We start from the raw sequence: 19,920 nt of genomic DNA on the forward strand, positions 1-19,920 counted from the left end.
TTGGTTCAAAATTTTATTTGAATCCTTATGTTCCTTGCCTAGACAAAAATGTGAACTAACAAGACAAACCACTGGCAATTTTTAAAATCTAACATATTTGCAGAGCCTGTATTTAGATCAAAAATATTTTTTACTAATTAACTTTATTAAAAAACCTCAAAAAAGTAGAATAAAGGTTCAAGTCCCAGAATACTAAATTTACAATGCCAAGATACTGTTTATCATGGAATTATTATAGATACTTGACAGCCGTAGTAATGATTACTCTGAGGAAAATGGTCTTCGGAGGTGACAGCCGCCAAGGTGTTCAGAGTAAGAAATACCACATTATAGAGGGGACGAACTCAATGGGCAATAATCCATCCTCATTTTTGACATAAAATCATATGCCCTAGTTTTATCTTTAAAATGTACAGATTTCTTCAAGAAAATATAAAGATGGTAATGATTATTAACTGTAACTTAATTTTCATCAAATTTAGGTAACAACAGAAATAGGAAGTAACCAAATATTTGGGAATTTTTGAGTTTTCAAATGGAACAAGCAAAATTTCCTATGTAATTTCTACAATGTACAATTAGTATTTTATAAAAATACTTGTATTTCAAGTAAAAAGCAAGCATGTCTTTCCTAGCATTGGTATGGAATGTGGGTAATGAGACTGATGAAGACAGTTCTTTTCTGCTGGAGCACAAATTTAAGCACTCAGAAAACTATTTTTTAGTCACAGTAGTCAATTTTTTTATTTGAAAGAATAGTTTGTAAAAAACAAACTTGAGAGTCTTAACCGCTATCACTACCTTAAAAGGCTTTTGTAATTCCCCCAATTTTTCTACTCTTACATATCTAACCACCCACACAAATGAAAAAAATTTACCATTTGAAACAGCTCCTTAAACTTTGGATAACACCTACTGAAAGGCTTTTAATTACAATTTAATTTTAAATACAAAATAGAAAAAAAAAACAAAAACCCAAACCCTAAGGGCCCAAAGAAGAAAAACTAATTTTGGACCCTTGATAGTACTTTAATACCTATTTATGAAACACTAAGCAGTGACTTAAAGCAGAATGGTTTCACTACAGATGTTTTACCACAATAAAGTCCAACAAATTCTAACAGAACTTATCACAAGAAAAAGAGGTAGGAAACTGTATATTGTAAATAGTTTTTAAAAGCACGTGAGACTGCAGTGTGGCATTTCTCCCTCTGCTTCAAGTCTCTGGAAGTGAGTGGTAATTTGGGATTCAGAGCAGCTGGACTGACTCTTTGTAAATGTAGGTCCCAACCTTGTTTGTTATACTAATGTTGTTAATTTCAAAATTAGTGCCATGCTATCTTTGTCCCAAATACACTTAGATCCTCAATTTGTGGCAGCATAAACCAGAGGACACCAAACATTTAGTCCTTCCGATGCTGGACTGAACTTAGAACTGTGATGTGCACACAGCACCGGTGCAGCAGTTTGGTCTGCTGCTACCAAAGCTTTTGTAAACGGATGTTAGAGGCCTCCCAAAAATCTTAGTATTTTCATTTCTCAAGTCTTCCATCAATAATTATATTAAATGACCCAAGAGCAAGTTTTTATTTTATAGAAATCTAAGTATTACTATTGCTGATTTAAATTTCTCACAATTTTCATACAAAAAGGTTCTACATGACCACAAAATGCCAAATATTTTTATCAAGTGTCAGGATAACTTATTAAAGTTGAGGTTCATAATTTTTTTTTATTGCTAGAGTATTCTAAAGACCTAAATGCTGCAAACTACTCCACTTGTTCCTGATAAGTTTTGGACTTAAGAGCATGGCTAAGATTTAACTAGAACTTAGGTGTTTAATATAATCAAAAGGAGAAATCCTTTAACAGTATTTTACGAACTGCAAATCAGTAAAAAAAAAAAAAAACAAAAAAAACAAAAAACAAAAAAACCCCCACCTCAGGTAAAAGATTATACTGACACTGTGCAATGAGGAACCATGCAAACAACCAAAATCAATCAAATTTCGACATTAATGAAGTCAAAATGTCCTGTGAGTGTAAGGTCAGAAGCACTGTATTTTTTAGTTTTCCTAAGTTGAGCACAGATATTTCTAATATCAGTTTACCTCAAACATATTCCAACATAACAATTTCCAACCTTTATTATTCTTTTGTAAAAAATATTTTGCTTCTTATATGACACATTTCACCATTTAGGCTGAAATCTAGAGACCTCCCCCATTTTGTTATAGGTGAAAGGGTAGGTAGGTCTTTTAATTGTGGGTTTGTTCATGACTCCAAAGACTGAACGCAGTCTTGAATGTCCTATGGCATAGTTTACACATAAACTGTCTTTTAAATGTAATTGCTGACAGGGGCGGGGCGTGGTAAAAAAGTGTGTCTGATTCTTGGGGAACAAACAGTTTCTCCGTGGCTGGAGCCGCATTTTCAGACAGACCCGTTGGACTGTCAGGTTCTAGGGGCTGGATCTTGGGCAGTGGTGGTGGTGGGGGCAGAGGTGGCGGTGATGGAGAGTTTGTGGGAACAGGGCCCACTTCAGATTCTTTGTGTGCTGAGTTCTCTGTAGCCTGAGACATATGGGACTGGAAGTGACTCCAGAGCCGGAAATTGGTGCGAAAAGCTTTGTTGCAAACGTGACAGATGAATGGTTTCACGGAACACAAGAGCTCCTGGTGCCGCTCCAGCTGCTTGTGCACTGTGAACGTCTTGCCACATTTCTCGCAGGGCCACAGGCCGGAGTCCTTGCTCGAAGCTGCTTCTTTGGGAGCTGCACTGGCCTCAGGCGCCACTTCCTCAGCTTCCTCCAAAGGCTCCTCTTTGACTTGGATCTTCAGTGGCTTTGAAAGGCTCAGGTCTTCAGGGAGACAAGAGGAATCTTCTGAATCGAAGTTGACCTGCTCTGAACAGTCACTGAATGTGTTGTCATCTTTTGCTGTGACCACATGGTTTGCTTTCTGAGGCTCGGGCTGCGTCTGGGGCCTGGAGGAGCCGGTGACTTCACCATTGTGGTCCAGGATGGGTAAAGAGAAGTTTTCAGCTAGAGACATGGTGTTCTGATTGTGGACTTCAACTTGGTGCCGCCAAATGCTGAAGGAGGACTTGAACGTGCGCATACACTCCAGGCATGTCAGCTTCTTGTACTCACACTTGCTCTCGTGCTCGTGCTTGAGCTCGGGTGAAAAGAACCTAAGGCTGCAGTAGGGGCACACGGTGGCGTTTCGGCACAGTCGCTCGTGGCTGCCTTGCTCTAGGAGAGAAGAGAGCTTAGCGTTACAGAGGCGGCACTGGAAAACCTCCTTGTTCTCTACCGGACCATCAAGAGCGAGCGCTTTCGGCTTAGCGACCTTGTGTCCTCCAAGGGGCTTCTCTCCCGGGTGCATCTTTATGTGCTGTTTGAACTGAGAGAGAAAGCGATAGGCCTTTCCACAGTAAGTACAAATGTATGCGCCTTTGGCTCGCGACCTCAAGTTCCTCTTGATGACTTGAGCTGGGGAACTACTCTGCCCCTGAAAACCAGGCTTGCTGCGCCTCAACTTAATGATCAGGGCCTTCTTAATCTCTCTCTCTCTCACTATGTCAATCAACTTTCTTTGGAATTTTTCATCCAGAACGGCATGTGAACTAGAGGCTGGTGATGGATTCTTCACTATGCCGTGCTGGGTCTGACAGTGGGTCCACACCTTGAAGTTTGTGTGAAACCGCTTGTGACAGATGTCGCAAGCGTAGGGCTTTTCTGGGTTGTGGTACATGTTAATGTGCCGGTGAAGACCTGCTGTTGATCTAAAGATCTTAAGGCAGTGTTTGCATTTAAATTTTTTGTTTGGTCTTGTTCCCTCCAACTCACCAAATTCATCTTTATTCAAGTCAGAATCTGGAAAATCTGCGTTGAGAGTGGGGCTTGAGCCTTCCTCGAGATTATCTTCTGACACGAGAGAGCCGTGCTCATCCACCTTTAACTTCTTCAGTGGCAGTCTTCGGTCCGCCTGGAACCTCCTTTTTGCTGGGAGTCTGCTCATGTCTTTTTGGTCATCTTCCGTTTTCAGAGAAAGGTCTCTCGTGCCAGATGCCACTGCAGCAGCATCCCCCACCGTGACCCGAATGATGTCGGAGGGATCTGCCAGGGGGCTGCAGGGCTCCGTCTTGATGCGAACCTCAGTAACAGGAGGGGTGCCCTCCCTCTCCGTGGTCCGAGAAGCACTGAAGGACCTGAGACGGTGTGGCTGTGGAGTCCCATCATCCAGGGCTGGTTTTTCACCACTCTCTTTTAAAGATGACTTTTGAGATAAAGCACAAAACACATTCCCTGGTGCATCGCCAGGCACTGCAGATGACCCCTGTGAAGATTTCAAATCTATGGAGGAAGAATACACAGGAACCTGGCTGTCCATTGACAGTGACCGTCGCAGGAGACTCTTAACAAGCGGGCCACTTCTGTCGATGCTTTGGTTTGCAGAAGCAGACCCACTGGACGGGATCACCAAGCCCAATTTTGAATAGTACAACAAGTTTCTGTCCTCGCCTGGGCCACTTCCTCTGTTAGTTTCTTTCAATAGATAGGGAGTCTCTGATGAGCTTCGAAGAGACAAAACAGGTGGTCGTGGCCTTTTCAAAGCCAGCTCTATAGCTTTTCCTTTGGGAAGCTGACCGCTTCCACCTGGTTTATCATCCAGTGCTTCTCTGTCTTGTAGTGGCGTGGAAGGTAGGACTGCATTCCTTCTCACCAGACTGCTTCTGTTGGTATCATCCAGAGACCCAGAACGTTCAAGAGACTTTGTGTATCCCACAGAACCATCTTTTGGCCAACTTTTCTCAGTCAGTGACAAATTGTGAAGTGGTTCGATTGGTTTGGGAACATGTGGCTTACTGGTATTGGCCTTGACTGCAATGCTCGGGGAAGGCCGAGAAGTATGGCTTAGATCAGGTGGACTTGGACTAACAGTTTTTCCTTGTGCTTCGTTCCTGCTTTGACAGACAATGACACTTCTCTTTTGAGAACTGTTTTCATCATGCTCTATGAATACTTTTTTTCTGTTGGGACACATTGGAAAGGGGGCTTGAGGTGTTTTAGAAACGATATTAGTCAGAAAGGAGATCCCGAGGCTATAGCCTAGTTCTTGCACAGCAGCAAGGCTGCCTTTCTCAACAAACAAAGATGAGGAATAAATGTAGTTCAGAACGTTATCAAAAGCATCTGGTTCACAAAAGTCAAGCTGAAATACAGTTTGCGACTCATTCTCCTTATTTGTGAATAAACTATGAAAGTATTCACTGCTAGCAGCCAAGACATTTTTATGAGCTCGAAATTTCTGGTCTCCAACAATCAGAAGCACATCACACAACTGTCCTTTGAGGCGCTCCTCATTGAGTGCGCTCAGGAGAGAAATGGCATGCGCTGGGTTGATGTAATGCTGTAATCCCTCCATTGCTTGGGCTAATCTGAAAAACAAAAGTATAAAATTATTATGAACAATGCAGTAAAAATTTCCCCCCAGGCAAAATGCTCCTTAGGGGCAGGGCACATCTGCTGTCTTTTCCAAGGTGTCAATATTTAGCAGATTATAAGCACACGAAAGCTTTTTGGATGAACAATCTTATTTAAATAACAAAAAAATATGAGGAAACAAGTCTCATGGTATAAGTAGATTATCAATCATTAAAATTAAGGGATTTTAGGAACTAAATATTGTGACACAGGCATTTTCATATCATCAGAAGGGCTGCTAGAACTTGACAGGTATGTAAGGAAGCAATGTTTGAAAATAATGGTTTATTACTTAGGGTCCTTACCCATTTGCTGTTTGGTTCTATTCTTTTTAGTTCAGAGAATAAGCATGAAGTATTGAATTGCCTTAAGTCTAAAATTCTGAAAGGAAATCTGCTTTATTACTGTGGAGGGGTTCAGAACGAGTCAGCTAAGATGAGTCTTTGTGGTATGTGGACTATTTTGAACTGAAGGCAACTGAGACCCTGTGGACTCAAGAGAAACTTGGCCTCCAAACAACCTAGAGGAATTGAATTAGGGCCTTGTCCATAAGATTATCAGATAACCTTCCTGACCTATCTATATGGCAGGACAAACTACTAATTTCTGAATACTGCTCTTCTTGTCCTACAATGACCATCCACTCTGACGCCCCCAAGATGCCTTACGTCATCCATAGCTCAGAATGTCATACATACCTCATTTCCCTTATCTGTCTCTGAACCTCTCATGAATCTGGGGTCCCCATATGTATATATGTAATTAAATTTCACTATTTTCTCCTGTTAATCTGTCTCATGTAGATATAATTATTAAACCAGACTGAAGAACCTAGAAGGGTAGAGGAAAGATTCCTCCTCCTCCACAATTGGGTATATTTACTTGCAATGGGAATTGTAAACAATGGGCTGCAAAGTAGAGATCTCACCGGACTTTTAAAAACAGGTATAGCCCTGGCTGGTGTGGCTCAGTAGGCTGAGTGCCAGCCTGCAAACAGAAAGGTCACTAGTTTGATTACAGGTCAGGGCACATACCTGGGCTGCAGGCCAGATCCCTAGTTGGGGGTGTGCGAGAGGCAACCACACATTTATGTTTCTCTCCCTCTCTTCTCCTCTAAAAAAAATAAATAATTTTTTTAAAGGTACAAATTTGGGCTCTGGCCAGGTGGTTCAGTTGGTTAGAGCGTCATCCCATACACTAAAAGGTTGCGGGTTTGATTTCCAGTAAGGTTGTGTAGTGGAGGCAATCTTTTGAAGTTTCTCCTTCACAATGATGTTTCTCTCTCTCCCCTTCCCCTTCCTCTCTCTCTAAAATCAATAAAAAACATACCCTTGAGTGAAGATTAAAAATAAAAATAAAAATAGGTATGAATTTTGAAAGTGAAAAATCATTTGCTAATTACTACTGTACCCTAATTACTATTCAACAACGGTTAGAAATGTTAAAGAATAAGAGTTTCTCTTTTTTATGCTGAATACCTTGCAATCTTCTGAATATTTTTTTTTTTTTTTTTTTACCAAATCACATGTTCAAAAATAGCACAAAGGAAACTCTGGCCTGGGTCTAAACTACATTACTATTAATTCTAAATTAAGAAGTTTGAATTGGGATTTCACTTAAAGTCTCTTCAAATCTAAAGGTAAGACACAACCTAGTGGCAGGGTGCAGGCTCTGCCCAAGATGCTGGGGATGAAATGCCAGTTCCTTCCTTGCTGTCAATTAGCCTCTCTGATTATCAGGTCTCCTCACTTCAAATGACATGGACTGTGCTCTCCTTCAAGGCTGTTTCAAAGTTTAGGTGAGCTAGCATCATGTGTAGTAAGCACTTGACAAATGCTGCGCAATTAATTTGGAGGATTAACTCCATCCACGTTTCAGCATTTGCTTTTGGGGAATTCAAAATAAGACACCATGGGAACGTGAAACTCTAAGTAGAGACCAAGGAACTGTGTGAAGACTAAACCAAGAATGTGGTTGTCTGTCCTTGAACATGAAGCAAATGCTATTCCACATACCATCCGTACCCTATTCCTATATGCTAAAAGTCAACATTTCCTTTTTCATTGTTCAGAAAGTCTCCTTCCTTTGCTTTCTTCAAATTATTATCCCTGTTTTTGCTCTAAGTAGGTATTTCCAATCCCTTGAACCACAGGCTTTTATCATCTTTGAACAAAAACATACGGGAATTAGAGAACAATAAATCAGAGTTGAATTCTAAGAAAAATAGTCACTATCTCTGAAAATTATTTGGGGATTAAAACTATTTGACTTTAACCACCATTTAGAGTATCAATGAGACTGCTTGCCCAAGAAGTGGCTAAACATGTCCAAATTCGTGATATGCCTGATAAACACAATATGTATTTTCATCTAGTCACTCAAACACTAATTAAACATTTACTGCCACACACTACTGTAAACACTTTCATTCATAAACTCAACATTAACAGCAACCCTAAGCTGTAGGTACTGTTATTACCCCTATTTTACAGAAAACAAAACACAGATGGATAAGCAACGTGCTCAGCGTCACCTAGACTAAGCAGCAGAGCAGGACTCATACCAGGTGACTGACTTCAGAGGCCATGCTCTTAATCCCTACAAGACCCGCCTCTCATTTCCTCTTTCAATTCTCACATAAACACCAGAGCTAGGTTCTGTCATCATCCTTGTTTTATAAATTAGGAAATGGAAGCACTGAGAGCTCAAGTAATGTGCTCAAGGTCACCCAGTCAGTTAGTCGTGGGGCTAGAGTCTGGCCCCAGAGCCTGGATTGCTAGTCATCAAGTTACATACTTCTCATAGCTGGGCACCTGTCTAGTATGTGCCAGAACCTGCTAAACGTGGAGGATATCAATCTGACAAGCATGGTCCTGCATTACAGTGCCCGAAGTCTTGCATGGGAACAGGACAAGCCAATCCGTCATCATGCTCCAATATGCTAAGCACCAGACGGGTGTGTACAAAATACAGACAGAGTACAGGTGATAGGCAATGATCCAGGTGAGAGGGAGGCCAGGGAAGGCATTCATAATGAGACCTCAGGAACGAGCAGGAGTTAATTAAGTACGTGGGAGGAGTCAGGAAGGAAGAGTGAAGGGCATTTCAAAAATAAGAGCAGTATGCCCAGCATCACAGAGACAAGACAGAGGTTTGGGCCGGATCAAAGGATTTGTGGAGGGGAAGGCAGGAGAGGAGGCTGGAGAGGGGACAGAGGCCTGAGGGCCCTGGCACTGCACTTGAGGGCTCTTTAGAAGAGCACGGCCTCTCCTGCCTCTCCTGCCTCTCCAGTAGCCCAGGACAAAGGCTCGAGATGTCTGTAGCAACAGGACGGAAAGCCTGGGGCAGTACAGACCCCTTACCTTCAGGTTGAGGCCCCGGCTCTTATCTTTTAATTCAATTACTAAAACTTAGAGACAATGGCCCCTTTCCTGGTGGAGCTGCAGACAGAAAACATTTTGAACTTTTGTGTTTTAAGGGCAGTAGGTATATTTATGGAGTTTAAGAACTTAACTAAAAACAAAAAGTGCTACATTAAGAATGCAGGCAAAAGGGGGAAAAACCACAACTGCTAAACGTCATGAGGTAATCCAACAAAACCCTTTGTGGCTGGTGGATGTGCATGGAACCTGATTTCTCAAAACCGGTTGCTCTTTGGCCCCCAGATGAAGCCAGCTTTGTTACTGGGTGTCCTTTCTCCACTGAAAATCTGCTGGCTCATCAAACTCCGATTTCTTATGTATGTTTTAATTATGAATAATTAGCCTCTGACTTATAGAAGACAGTGCATCATAAGTTTAGAAGCTCTCATGTATAAACATTGCCAACTGCGTCCACGTCCTGTGCCTGTTCCTTTGCTCATCTCCACCTGACTCATCAGTGCAGGTGTTCCTGCTACCATTTTTAGTCATGGTGGAAAAACCTCAGCGCTCTTAAAAGAAAAGTGGGTGAAATGTGAAGAAAAGGCCCTGTATGAGAGGCAGAAAAAGCTGGGAGGAAATCCCCCAGGAAAACCAGACTCTGAAACCGGGCTGTGGTTTGCTTACCACTTGGATCCCAGCACACAAATGTCTTCCCAAACTCTTCCTGAATTGTTTCTATCTCATGTTGTTTCCTGAAATTTCAAAATGAGAGAATCTTTTTGGTTAATAATTCATGGAAGTTGTAGCTGCGTGGGACTTTCAAATCAGTGTACTTGCCTCAACTCCTGGCTTTGCCATCTATTACACATGTAACCTTGTAAAGATCACTTGACCTTTCTGAGTACAGGTAGTTTCCTTAACCTGATAAGCGGGGCTAACACTTCCCATCACAAAGGATTTTCATGATGAACACAAGGCGTAGTAATGTTTGAAAGTTCCCAGTACATATAGTATTTCCTATGTGGCAAGCACACGTTTCACTTCCTCCCTTTCCCGAATGGTTACGTGGGCCTGCGAGAGGCTGCGTATCCCAACCGGCGCTGTGATGGCAGACGAGCGCGCTGGCTGGCTGCCTGTTCTCCAGCAGCACACACTCCTGTGATTGGACAGACATGCGTGATGGAGGATACAGAAAATGTATACTACTACTGATGTCAAGAAGCAGTTAATTGGGTCAGGGGCGGGAGGATGCAGGAATGAACAGTGGGGACATCGGGAAGGTTTGGGGCTCACAGCTCACTTGACTATTACAGTAACACTAGAGGTTCCACTCCTCACATTTCTACCATGGATACTTTCCAAAAACACTCATTTGATCCTACCAGGGCTTCAAAGCTCCCAGAAGGCTAGCCCTGGCCTGGGATGCCAGCTCCCTAGAATGGCTAAAAAGCTCTTCACAACTGTATTCCAGGAAATTCATTCCTACTATCACCTCAAATTCCTCAGGCACTAATTAGAGGGGTGTGAAATTCGTATTTTAATACAATTTAATTCAATGCCAGTAATATCCTCTTTATACCAAATCTAGATCATTGCCAGAAGTTAAGATTTTTAAGGGGATAGATGGAATGCAGGCAGTTTTGGAATACACCGCATTCTGGGGATAGAAACAGAAAACAGAAAAACACTTGGATAAAAGGACACTTGGAGATGAGGAATGGGCTCAGAAAGGAAGATGGGAAGGAGCCAAAATAACCTCCTCACTAACTTTCAAGTTTTGGAGACTAAAACTCAGGTTTTAAATCAGAGCTAAGGTACATTATAAATCAAACTGGCTCCAAGGCTGGCACTCAAAACCCTACCAGATCTATAGGGAAATGTCTCTGTTTAAAGTATCATCCTAAAATTGAACTCCGGGCACGGAATCCTTCAGGATGTTGGGGGCTCATTATATAGTCCTAAAATGGCACTGGAGAGAAAAAAGAGGGAATACATGTAACAAAAGGGAACCACATAGAGGAACCATGCACCTACATTTGACTTTGGAATATAAACACACACACACCATTCAACTCCAAAACTTCACCTCTGGATTTAACTCTGATTATCTCCATTTGATTCTACTATTACATGGTGACAGGAAGCCAGTTCTGAGTTTAGTTCTTACCATCACTCACTCTGGGACAGTGGAGATATCCAGAAACTTCTGAAGCTCCTCAGATTTCAAAGTCAGCCTTGTTTATCTGATCCTTCAAGAGGGTAGCATCACTCACTCCCTTGGGGTCCATCTCACCACATTTTTAGTCTCTAGAGAAGGTCTGATTTTGGTTAAAGGTGTGTCCTCTGCACCTCCAGCTGAACGGCTCCAGTGTAACTCAGTTCAGGCCCAGTGGGGCTTCCCTGGGCCTGGCCGCCTGCAGCCACTCCTCCTGCCGCTGCAGGAGGCCCCTAGGTTTGGCTTTGGAAGAACCACCCTCAACCTCTGAGCACAGCCTGATGCCTGCTCTCCCTTGCGCAGGGGTAAGCACATAATCAAAGCCAAGCCAATCAGAAACTTTCTCTCTGGAACTTGGGCCTGAGAAAGATGTCAAAGGCAGTAAATGAGGGGAGCTGATTTATCTCAGCAGCAGCCTGGAAGTGCAGCCTGCCAGTGCTTGGCTACACAGATTCCTGCAGTTACCATGGTTTTTGTCCTTTCCAGTCCAATTCTTTAGCTTTTCCTCAAACCTCAAGAGCAACCCTGTACCTTTATAATAAATTCCTTTTTCTATTCAATCTAACCATTCAATTTCTGTTCTTGTCATTAAATGTCCCTAACATAGTTCTAAGTGGTATTCATTCTTTCTGCCATAACTTCCAAATCTATCCTTTATAAACTGCTGCTCCACTGAGTTTTCTAAAACAAAGCTTTAATCATTCTCCAGATGTACACATTAAGAGTTACTATTATTAATGCAATTTATTTGCTCAACTACTACATACATATGCAAGGCATGGTAAGATATATTTGAAATACAGGGGCGCACAAAATAGACAAGGCTCCCACTTTTTAATAAAGTAAATCAGATGATAAACAAGGAAGGAAAAAACATGATACGGCTTGTTCTAAATGTTATAATGGAAATAAACAAAGTGTTATGACTAAGTGGAGTAACTAGGGGTTTAGAGAGGATGGTCAGGAAATGCCTTGATGCGACATTTTAGCTGAGACGTAAGATCTAAGTGAAAAGAGACAGCCTTGACTTTAAAAACAAAATAACAGAAACAATGGTTCTCCATTAGGCTAAAATGCAAAATTTTAAAGACACATACTCCAAGGCTCTGTAACTTTGGTTTCAAACTATTTTTTAGATTTTCTTCCACTTAGTTATCCCAAAGATTAGCTTCCTGCTTCAGATACTTCATCTCTGAGACATAACCTCAACATCTTGCTTATTCTATCACCTAATCTGCAATGTTCGACACCTCATCTAACTCCTCCCCAGCATGCCACTCAGCTCAACAATAATCATCTTTCAAAGCTCAGGCAAGTTCCAATTAGGCCTTCTGTCATTGGCTGGACGGTGTGACCTGCCCCCAACCCGTTCATATGCTGAAGTTCTAACCTCCAGTACCTCAGAATGTAAGTGTATTTGGAGACAAGGTCTAAAAGGGGTAATAAGTTAAAATGAGGTCTCTGGGCTGGACTCCAACCTGGCTGGTATACTTATAAGAAGGGGACACAAACACAGAGGCATGGCCATGTGAAGACAGAGAAGCCAGTCATCTACATGCCAAGGAGAAGCCTTAGGAGAAATCAACACTAAAGATACCTTAATTTTGGACTTCTAGGCTCGAAAACTACGAGAAAATGAATTTCTGTTACTTACGCGACTTGGTCTGTGGTACTTTGTTATGGCAGCCTTAGAAAACTAATACACCTTCCTTGACTACTTGTAACAAGCAAACACCTTTCAACTCCTGCATTACACAGAGCGGCACCATTTACATAGTGTTTATTTATTGCCTTATACTATTAGTCATCTGTGTCTCACCAACAGAACTGTAAGCTATTTAAGGACCGAGGATCTATTTAATATCTTTTGACTCTCTTCACAATGCTCAACATATTACCTTGCACAATAATAAATATTGATTTTTCAATGCTGTGACACTCCAATTCTATGCAGTAGAAATCATGCCTTTGTTTCATAACATAAAGCTGGTCCATCACTGCTCTGCTTTGGAATATTATATTGATTTTCCATTTCTTAGATAAAATCCAAGTGCTGGAATGGCATACAAGACTCTTCATACTCTGGTCACAAGTCATTTCTCCACCCTTAATGGACACCCTTACCTCCCACTCTACAAACTTGCACATCTGATTTCTACCATCTAAATATATCTTTCTTACCTTTCCTTTACTCAGCCAGCTTCTACAGAAAGATCCAGCTCAAATGTCACTGTTCCTATAAAGTTTAGTAGTTTGTACCTACTAAACTAGCCAGTACCTTAGTCATCTGAACTACCATAGTATTTTATCTCTTTGCAATAATACAACTACTGAGTGATATACTTTCATATCTCCTTTATGAAAGACCCTAAAAGGGAGACCTCTTGTTTCCACCTGTGTATTGCACTAAAGGCTTGAGACCTGGACTTGCTCACCTTTATTGCTCCAGCATCTGCTACAGAGCTCAGCACGTGGCAGGTTTCTTTGCTTTGTGTATGAGTTCTTGTGGCTTTAATTTACCACTGGGTAATGACTCTGAAATCTGTGTCTCTGCTTGTGCTTCTTGGAACTCCATCCAGCCTCTCAGCTGCCCAGTGAAGACTTCCATCACAGGATATCCCACATGTCCAGGGCAGGAGGTATGATCCACACCCTCTCGCCCCGACCCCCATGTCTGCTGGTCCTCACGTATTCCCTCTTCAGTTTCATGGGCTGCCAGCCACCAGATCTCCCAAACCAGAAACTTCTCCTCTTTCCTTTCTAGCTAGTCACTACGACCTGTGCACATGAACAGCCCAAGACCTGCTCTCCCATCCCCACTGGCTTTGGGGACATCTAGAATTGTCCCTTCAATTACCTCCTCTTCACCCAGAGGCTCCCTCAGTAACTTAGCCCTTCTGTTACACACCCAATACCCCCTGCCATGAACACTATAAACTCCTTGAGGGCAAGGGTTATAACCTTTTCAAGTAAACCAATGCTCCAAATTTGTTTCTTTGTAACAGCAATACTTAGGGATACTTAAATTTAAATGTAATGACTTTTAGTCATTAGAGATGAATGAAGAATTTAAGCATCGGAGAGGGAAAGTTTTAAAAATAACTGTCAATGAGAAATCTTTCTAAAATGGTTTAACCTATTTTCTTGTCTTCTTAAACAAGGTACACAGAACACAATGCAGGCTCCTTTTCATGATTCAGGACCATCATCATGAACAGTCACTGGACTATGCTGTACTACACTGACGGCCTCAGACTCTGGACGCGAGCAGCGCTGCTGGTTCTTGCACTAAAATCCCCAGGCTGCTACACCAGCGGAGTCTGACGAACGTTTCCCCCATCTCCCACTGTCACGCAATCCCGCTGCAGAACCTGTCTAAAAACACCCCACCTCCAGACGCGCTGCTGCAGAAATACCCTCCAGAGCCACGCAGCCCTGTGGCTGGAGGGCATAGTAACCGGGGTTAAGAGCTAGGAGAGTGGGACTCCCCTACGGTCAAAGTTATGCTCTTTTGCAGTGAGCTACTGAACTTGTTCCCGATAAGTGGTCTGAGCTGTAAGAGAACCCATTACAAGATCACGGGGACTCAGACCGGCGGAAGTCTCTGGGCTGGGGTCCCCAGCACCACCAGTCTGAAAGCCCTCTTCCCCACCGCCCCTGGCTGCAGAGTTCGGACCAGGGCTTTCTCAAGGGGGGAACCATTAAAGCCGAGCAGAAACGCTTGTGGCCAGCGGAGGGGGCTGTGCTCCGCGACGGGCAGTGGAGACAGTCCGAGAAACAGGTCTTTCAAACGGCCTGGAGAGAAAGGAATGCACCCCGAGATCCAGGCGTTCGGAGCAGGGCCGGCCAGGAAGCAAAGCGCGGAAAGCAAAGTCAACTTGGGTTACTGGTCGGTTATGCCGGCAGCCGCCAGGCGGGGCCCGAGGGGACGACGGGAAGGGGCGCCGGCCGCGGCAGGTGCGGCGTCCCACTGACCCTCCAGGTTCCGCGCACGCTCGCGTGCCCCTCGGCGGACACAGGCCAGTGGCCAGCATTCACGACTGCACGGGACGCGAGCACGCGTCCTTGACCGGAAAACGTCCCAACCGTTCGGCGCAACAGCTCGCGCCGAGGCCGGGCGCGTCCGCCCCCAGGGCCACCTGGCCGAACGAGGGAAGCCCTGTGAGGGATGGAGCGTGCGCAGTGGCGAGGGCGAGGCCAAGTGCGGGAAAGGAGCATGCGCAGTGTGAAGGCACAATGGGCTACGTGGGAGCCCGGGGCATGCTCGGTGAGAGACGGGAACCGGCGCACGCGCAGAAGCGCTCGGAACCCGCAACCCACTGGTAGAAAAAAGAGGAGAAATCACCTCAGAGTTACGTCAGGAAAGGCCGCGTTTTGCGGGGAGGCTCTGGCCTCCCATAGAGCCCAGCAGTTCTCCTAGGGCGAGGGGCGTGACAGTTACTCACCGGTCTTCAGCCTGGAGGCAGACGTCGGGTCCCTTTCCGCTCACACTCGGCTCGCGCGCGCCGCAGCCGCCGCTGCCGCTGTGATTCCATCCATCTTGAATTTGACGTCATCCCACACCAGGGATGAGGTCATCGCAGGCAGCGCTCGTCACGTGCGCGATGCTGTGATTGGCTGCCGGGCGCCGGAGGCGGAGCGAGGGAGATACACGGCGCCGGGGGCGGGGCGAGGGCGGGTCCGACAGGAATGCCCCCGGCGCTGCCGTTCGCGTCCTCCCGCGCCCAGCTTCTGCTGGGACCGCGCCCGCGTCGGCCTCCCGCCGCCTCCCTGCTTTCCTACCGCTCCGCGCTCTCGCCCACCCGTGGCAGACTCCAGGCAGCCATGAGGGGAGGCGGTGGCAGGAGGCGCGCACTCTGAGGGGGCTCGCCGCGGCCGTTCGCCCCGCCCCGGGCCCAGCGCGTGCGGGCGCTCTTGCACACGCCCCTCGGAGGTCGGTTCCCCGAGCGGAAGCGTGTCCTCAGGAGCCGGGCTGGGGATCGGGGTGAGGGGGTGGGGTGTGGCGTCATGAACAGTCGTGGGGACCGGCGCCGGTGATGCTTGGCTGGTGGTGGCTCTCTGTCAGGTTGCCCAGGAACAAGGAACCTTCACAGCCTGCGTGGAAGGTGCGCCGGAGAAGGATTTGCTGACCTTGGGCGCTAATGTTTTCTCCCACTGAAACGATCTGATCAGGAAGGACGGCGTGACAGTGAATTGGAGTCAACGGCCTCCCGGTTCGCTCTGCGTGAACAGATTGGGATGGCTGCCCTGGTCATCAGCCTCATGGAATGTGCTTGTCAACTGCGTGTTCACAAACAAAACCTTCCCTTTTAGTAGGCGCCGAGCCAAAGGACTAAATGGCCACAAGGCAGTTAACTTACTTTTTCTCTAACATCAGTTCTAATTTGATGTCTCTTAGTTTTCCTGCATAAATATTACAAGTCCATTAATTAGGAAACTCACTTCACTTTGCATCTAAGCCGGTAAAATTAGTATAACCAAAATGCCAAACGAAACACTGAAGAAAGGTTCTGTTAAACAAGCTAAATAGGATACGATGTTGCTTAATATTTTTCAAATGTTTTCATTTTCAAGTAAGTTTTTAGATTTTTAAAGTTGAATTCATGCACATGACCCTAGAAAAAGTAATTTATGAAATGTTAAAAGAGTATGTGTAAGAAATAATCTTGCATTAGGTTTTAGCAACTTGTTTCAAAATTACCAGCTGTATTATCAGTTGTTACAGTTTCACTAATGTTAAGAGTATTCTTAGTCTCAAAGGATGAAACTTGCACCCCAAATTTTCCTCCCACAAGTTTCAAAAGTGCCTATTTTGAACTGAAAGGTGGTTTGGCAAAAAGTGGCTTTGACTTTAGAAAAGAAGGCAGGATGCAGCAGTGGTTGTAAGTCTTTCCAAAGGCCTCGGGTTTTAGGGTCCCCTGTGTTTAGGCTGGGCCAGGGCACATGATTATCCCCATGTTACAGGTGAGAAGGTCAATACTGAGCTGTGTAGCAACCACCAGGCTAGACCTGTGTTGCTTTCTAGTTGCCACAGGAAGACATGTGTGGGTGTCTCCACTTTAAGGAGCGGGGCTGGGGACATGTGATCAGGCTTTTGCCCTTAACCATGTCCGCTAAAAGGGACTTAACTGCTAAATCCAGCAGAAACCTTTCGCTTTCAGTTGGCCTCTTTGCGTAGTGACTTTGTACCAATTCCTTTTTCAAATCTGCTAGTTGAGGGATGCCTCATTCTCCCTCTTAAGTGACCCTGGTTCTTGGGCTCCTGGGTTGGCTCCACTGTCTGTGTCCGGCCTCACACTTTGGGTTTCCCGAGGTTCTGGCTTGGCCCTCTCCTTACACGATGCAGTCTCAGCCATCTCGGGGACGTTGGCCCAGCTGCGTGAGCTAGGGGCCTTGGGCACCGTCTCTGCCCCTCTTTTCTCCAGTGTTCACCTGTCACCAAGCTCTGTCCATCAGCCCCTTGAATGTGTCCATGATAATGTAGCCACTTTCCACCCCAACAACTTTGTGACTGCTGCTGCTGCCTCCAGATCTTTCCCTTTTAATCCATCCTCATATTGTAGTCAGTAATAAAGAAAGGAAGAAAGAAAGAAAGAAAAAGAAAGAAAGAAAGGAAGGAAAGAAAGAAAAAAAGAAGGAAAGAAAGAAAGAGAAAGAAAGAAAAGAAAGAAAGAAAGAGAAAGAAAGAAAGAAAGAAAGAGAAAGAAAAAGAGAAAGAAAGAAAGAAAGAAAAGAAGAAAGAAAAACATGTGTCATTCCCTGGCTTAAGTTTTTGATGGCTCTCTGTTGCCCTATGGAGATAGCAGAGTGGAAGTACCATTTACTTACTAGGTGGTAGGGGTAGAGGCTACTAACTTTTCATGGGCTCAACTTTAAGTGGTAGTTTAATTTAAAAAGCAGCCCCGAGAAAATCAAAGGGGGAACTTGGGGTGGGAATCCTAAACTCAGTTCCTTATCTAAATGTCCAGACTCTAGGTGTGAGTAGGGTTGTTTCACGGGAAAAAGTCGAGGCAGAAACTCGAAATCACTGTTTTGTCCTCCCAGCCTGCCAGTCCCCTCTCATTCCCCCGCTGGCCCCGAGCCCAGCCTGCTGCCTGGCCTATGATAGGAGCACTTTAGGTTTCTATTGAATATTATCCATACACGGAAGCATCCCAACAGGTTCACTAGCATCACATGTGTATGTCTATTTTTACATAGTTCACAACATTTATATAGCTAGCTTCTTGTCGGACTGCGTCATCTGGATAACCCACTGTATTCATCAGCCAACTCATGGCTAAGCTTCTTGTCTACTGTCTTCCCTTCACCTGTTCTTCCCTCCAGTCCTGAACGGGGCTGCTGTCTACCCCATTACCCAAGCCAGAAGCTTGATGGTTATCTCGGAGACCTCTCAAAGTCTGCATCCGGCTGTCGCTAAGTCTTATAATCTACCTTTTCGATAGCCCCTTTAAATGTGTCCTCATCTGTTTTGGCCTTCATGATCTCTGGCTAATCACTGTAGCTCCTCAACCAAATTCTTGCTCTGGTTTTGGTGCCTCCCTTCTCGGTCAGTCCGCTTTCAGTCAAATTATCATTTTAAATGCAAATCTCCTGTCTGCTGGGGTGGCCTACTTTGTGCCATTGAGATGGCTCCTCTCTGCTCCTCCCCTTCACCAGCTTCAGCCATGCACAGCTCATACAGGCACTAACTAGGATGGCTTTTGCCTACTCAGTCTTCCGGCAGATCTGATGGCTCCTCCCACCGCCAGCGCAAGGCCTTCTGCCTCTGTGCTTCTGTAGCTCCAAGGTTTGTCTATCACTGGCTGCTTGCAAGCCGACCTCCGCACTAGCTTATGGTCTCCTTAGTGCAGGGACCATGTCTAATAGCCTGTGTATTCCCAGAGCTTTGGGCCTTTGCTAGGGCTGTTCTTGATGGCCAGTTTCCCCTCCGAACCCAGGTTCTGATTCTGTGGTATTGGTAATACTATAAAACGTAGTTTCTGTGCATATCCTGAACCAAACACACACAGCCCTGTCATAAATTGGGGGAGGGAAGTCTATATGGGTTTGCAAGCCTAAGCCTCTACATTTTTGGAAGCAAAAATTTTTAATCAGCTGCAGTTTTCTTAACCATTGCTTTCATTTGAAGATGTATTGAGATGTCCAAATTTGCCCAGCTTGTTGGTTGGGAGGTTGCCCCTTTAAAAGATTAGGTTGGGGTACAAGATGATATATTAGGTATTTTATTGCCAGTGTCACAAATGACCACAATCTTGGTGGCTTAAAACAGCAGAAATGTATTCTCTCACAGTTCTGGAGGCCAGATATCCAGCATCAGCATCACTGGGCTGAAGTCAAGGTGCTGGCAGGAAGCCCTCTGGAAGCTCTAGGGGACAGGCCCTCCCTGCCTCCCTGTGGGTTCAGTCCTTGGTCCGGGTGTGTATGGGAGGCAACAATCAATGTTTCTCTCTCTCCCTTCCTCTCCCTAAAAAAAAAAAAAGTCCTCGGGTAAGGATTGGAAAAAGAACGAGGTATTGGGGGGTAGGTATGGTCCAGGTCTGTCTCTTGGCTATTCTGCATTGTGATTTATGTGCCTGGTATGGCCCAGGCTTTGGGGCTGAAAGATGAGTACTGCCCCAAGGGACTGCCATCCTTTCTAGGGAAACAGACATGAACCATCAGCCCCAGTGGTAAATGCGACAAGACTCGTGTGTGCTCAGGACTGTGAGATATGAGGGGAGGAGGCTGACCCTCTCAGCGCCATGAAGAGAACTCTGGAATCCATCAGTGCAATGGCCACACGTCAGGGGATCCAGCTTTGTCCCCGACATAGGCTGTGCTGGTTCTGGAACAACCAAGAGGGAGCTGACTGC

At 44.9% G+C, this 19,920-nt stretch overlaps 1 protein-coding gene across 5 annotated transcripts; it reads right to left on the reverse strand.

The window, feature by feature from the left end:
- Positions 1–1,218: 1,218 nt before the first annotated feature.
- ZBTB21 (zinc finger and BTB domain containing 21) lies at positions 1,219–15,623 on the reverse strand. 5 transcript variants are annotated; one of them, XM_054578652.1, is made up of 4 exons: positions 13,501–14,270; positions 9,535–9,602; positions 3,851–5,442; positions 1,219–3,253 (listed from the first exon to the last, which is right to left on the reverse strand). In XM_054578652.1, exons 3-4 carry the CDS (start codon positions 5,427–5,429, stop codon positions 2,259–2,261), a joined length of 2,574 nt encoding a protein of 857 aa, XP_054434627.1. In that variant the 5' UTR covers positions 5,430–5,442; positions 9,535–9,602; positions 13,501–14,270; the 3' UTR covers positions 1,219–2,258. The 5 variants fall into 5 exon arrangements, with proteins under 5 accessions (XP_054434627.1, XP_054434614.1, XP_054434611.1 ...); XM_054578639.1 differs by lacking the exon at positions 13,501–14,270 and adding an exon at positions 15,511–15,623 and having other exon boundaries at positions 1,219–5,442; XM_054578636.1 differs by having other exon boundaries at positions 1,219–5,442.
- Positions 15,624–19,920: the final 4,297 nt, after the last annotated feature.

This window comes from Pteronotus mesoamericanus, unplaced genomic scaffold, assembly GCF_021234165.1.
Source record: "Pteronotus mesoamericanus isolate MK-2021 breed Mesoamerican mustached bat unplaced genomic scaffold, CSHL_Meso_final contig_116, whole genome shotgun sequence".
In the NCBI taxonomy this organism is placed as follows: Eukaryota; Metazoa; Chordata; class Mammalia; order Chiroptera; family Mormoopidae; genus Pteronotus; species Pteronotus mesoamericanus.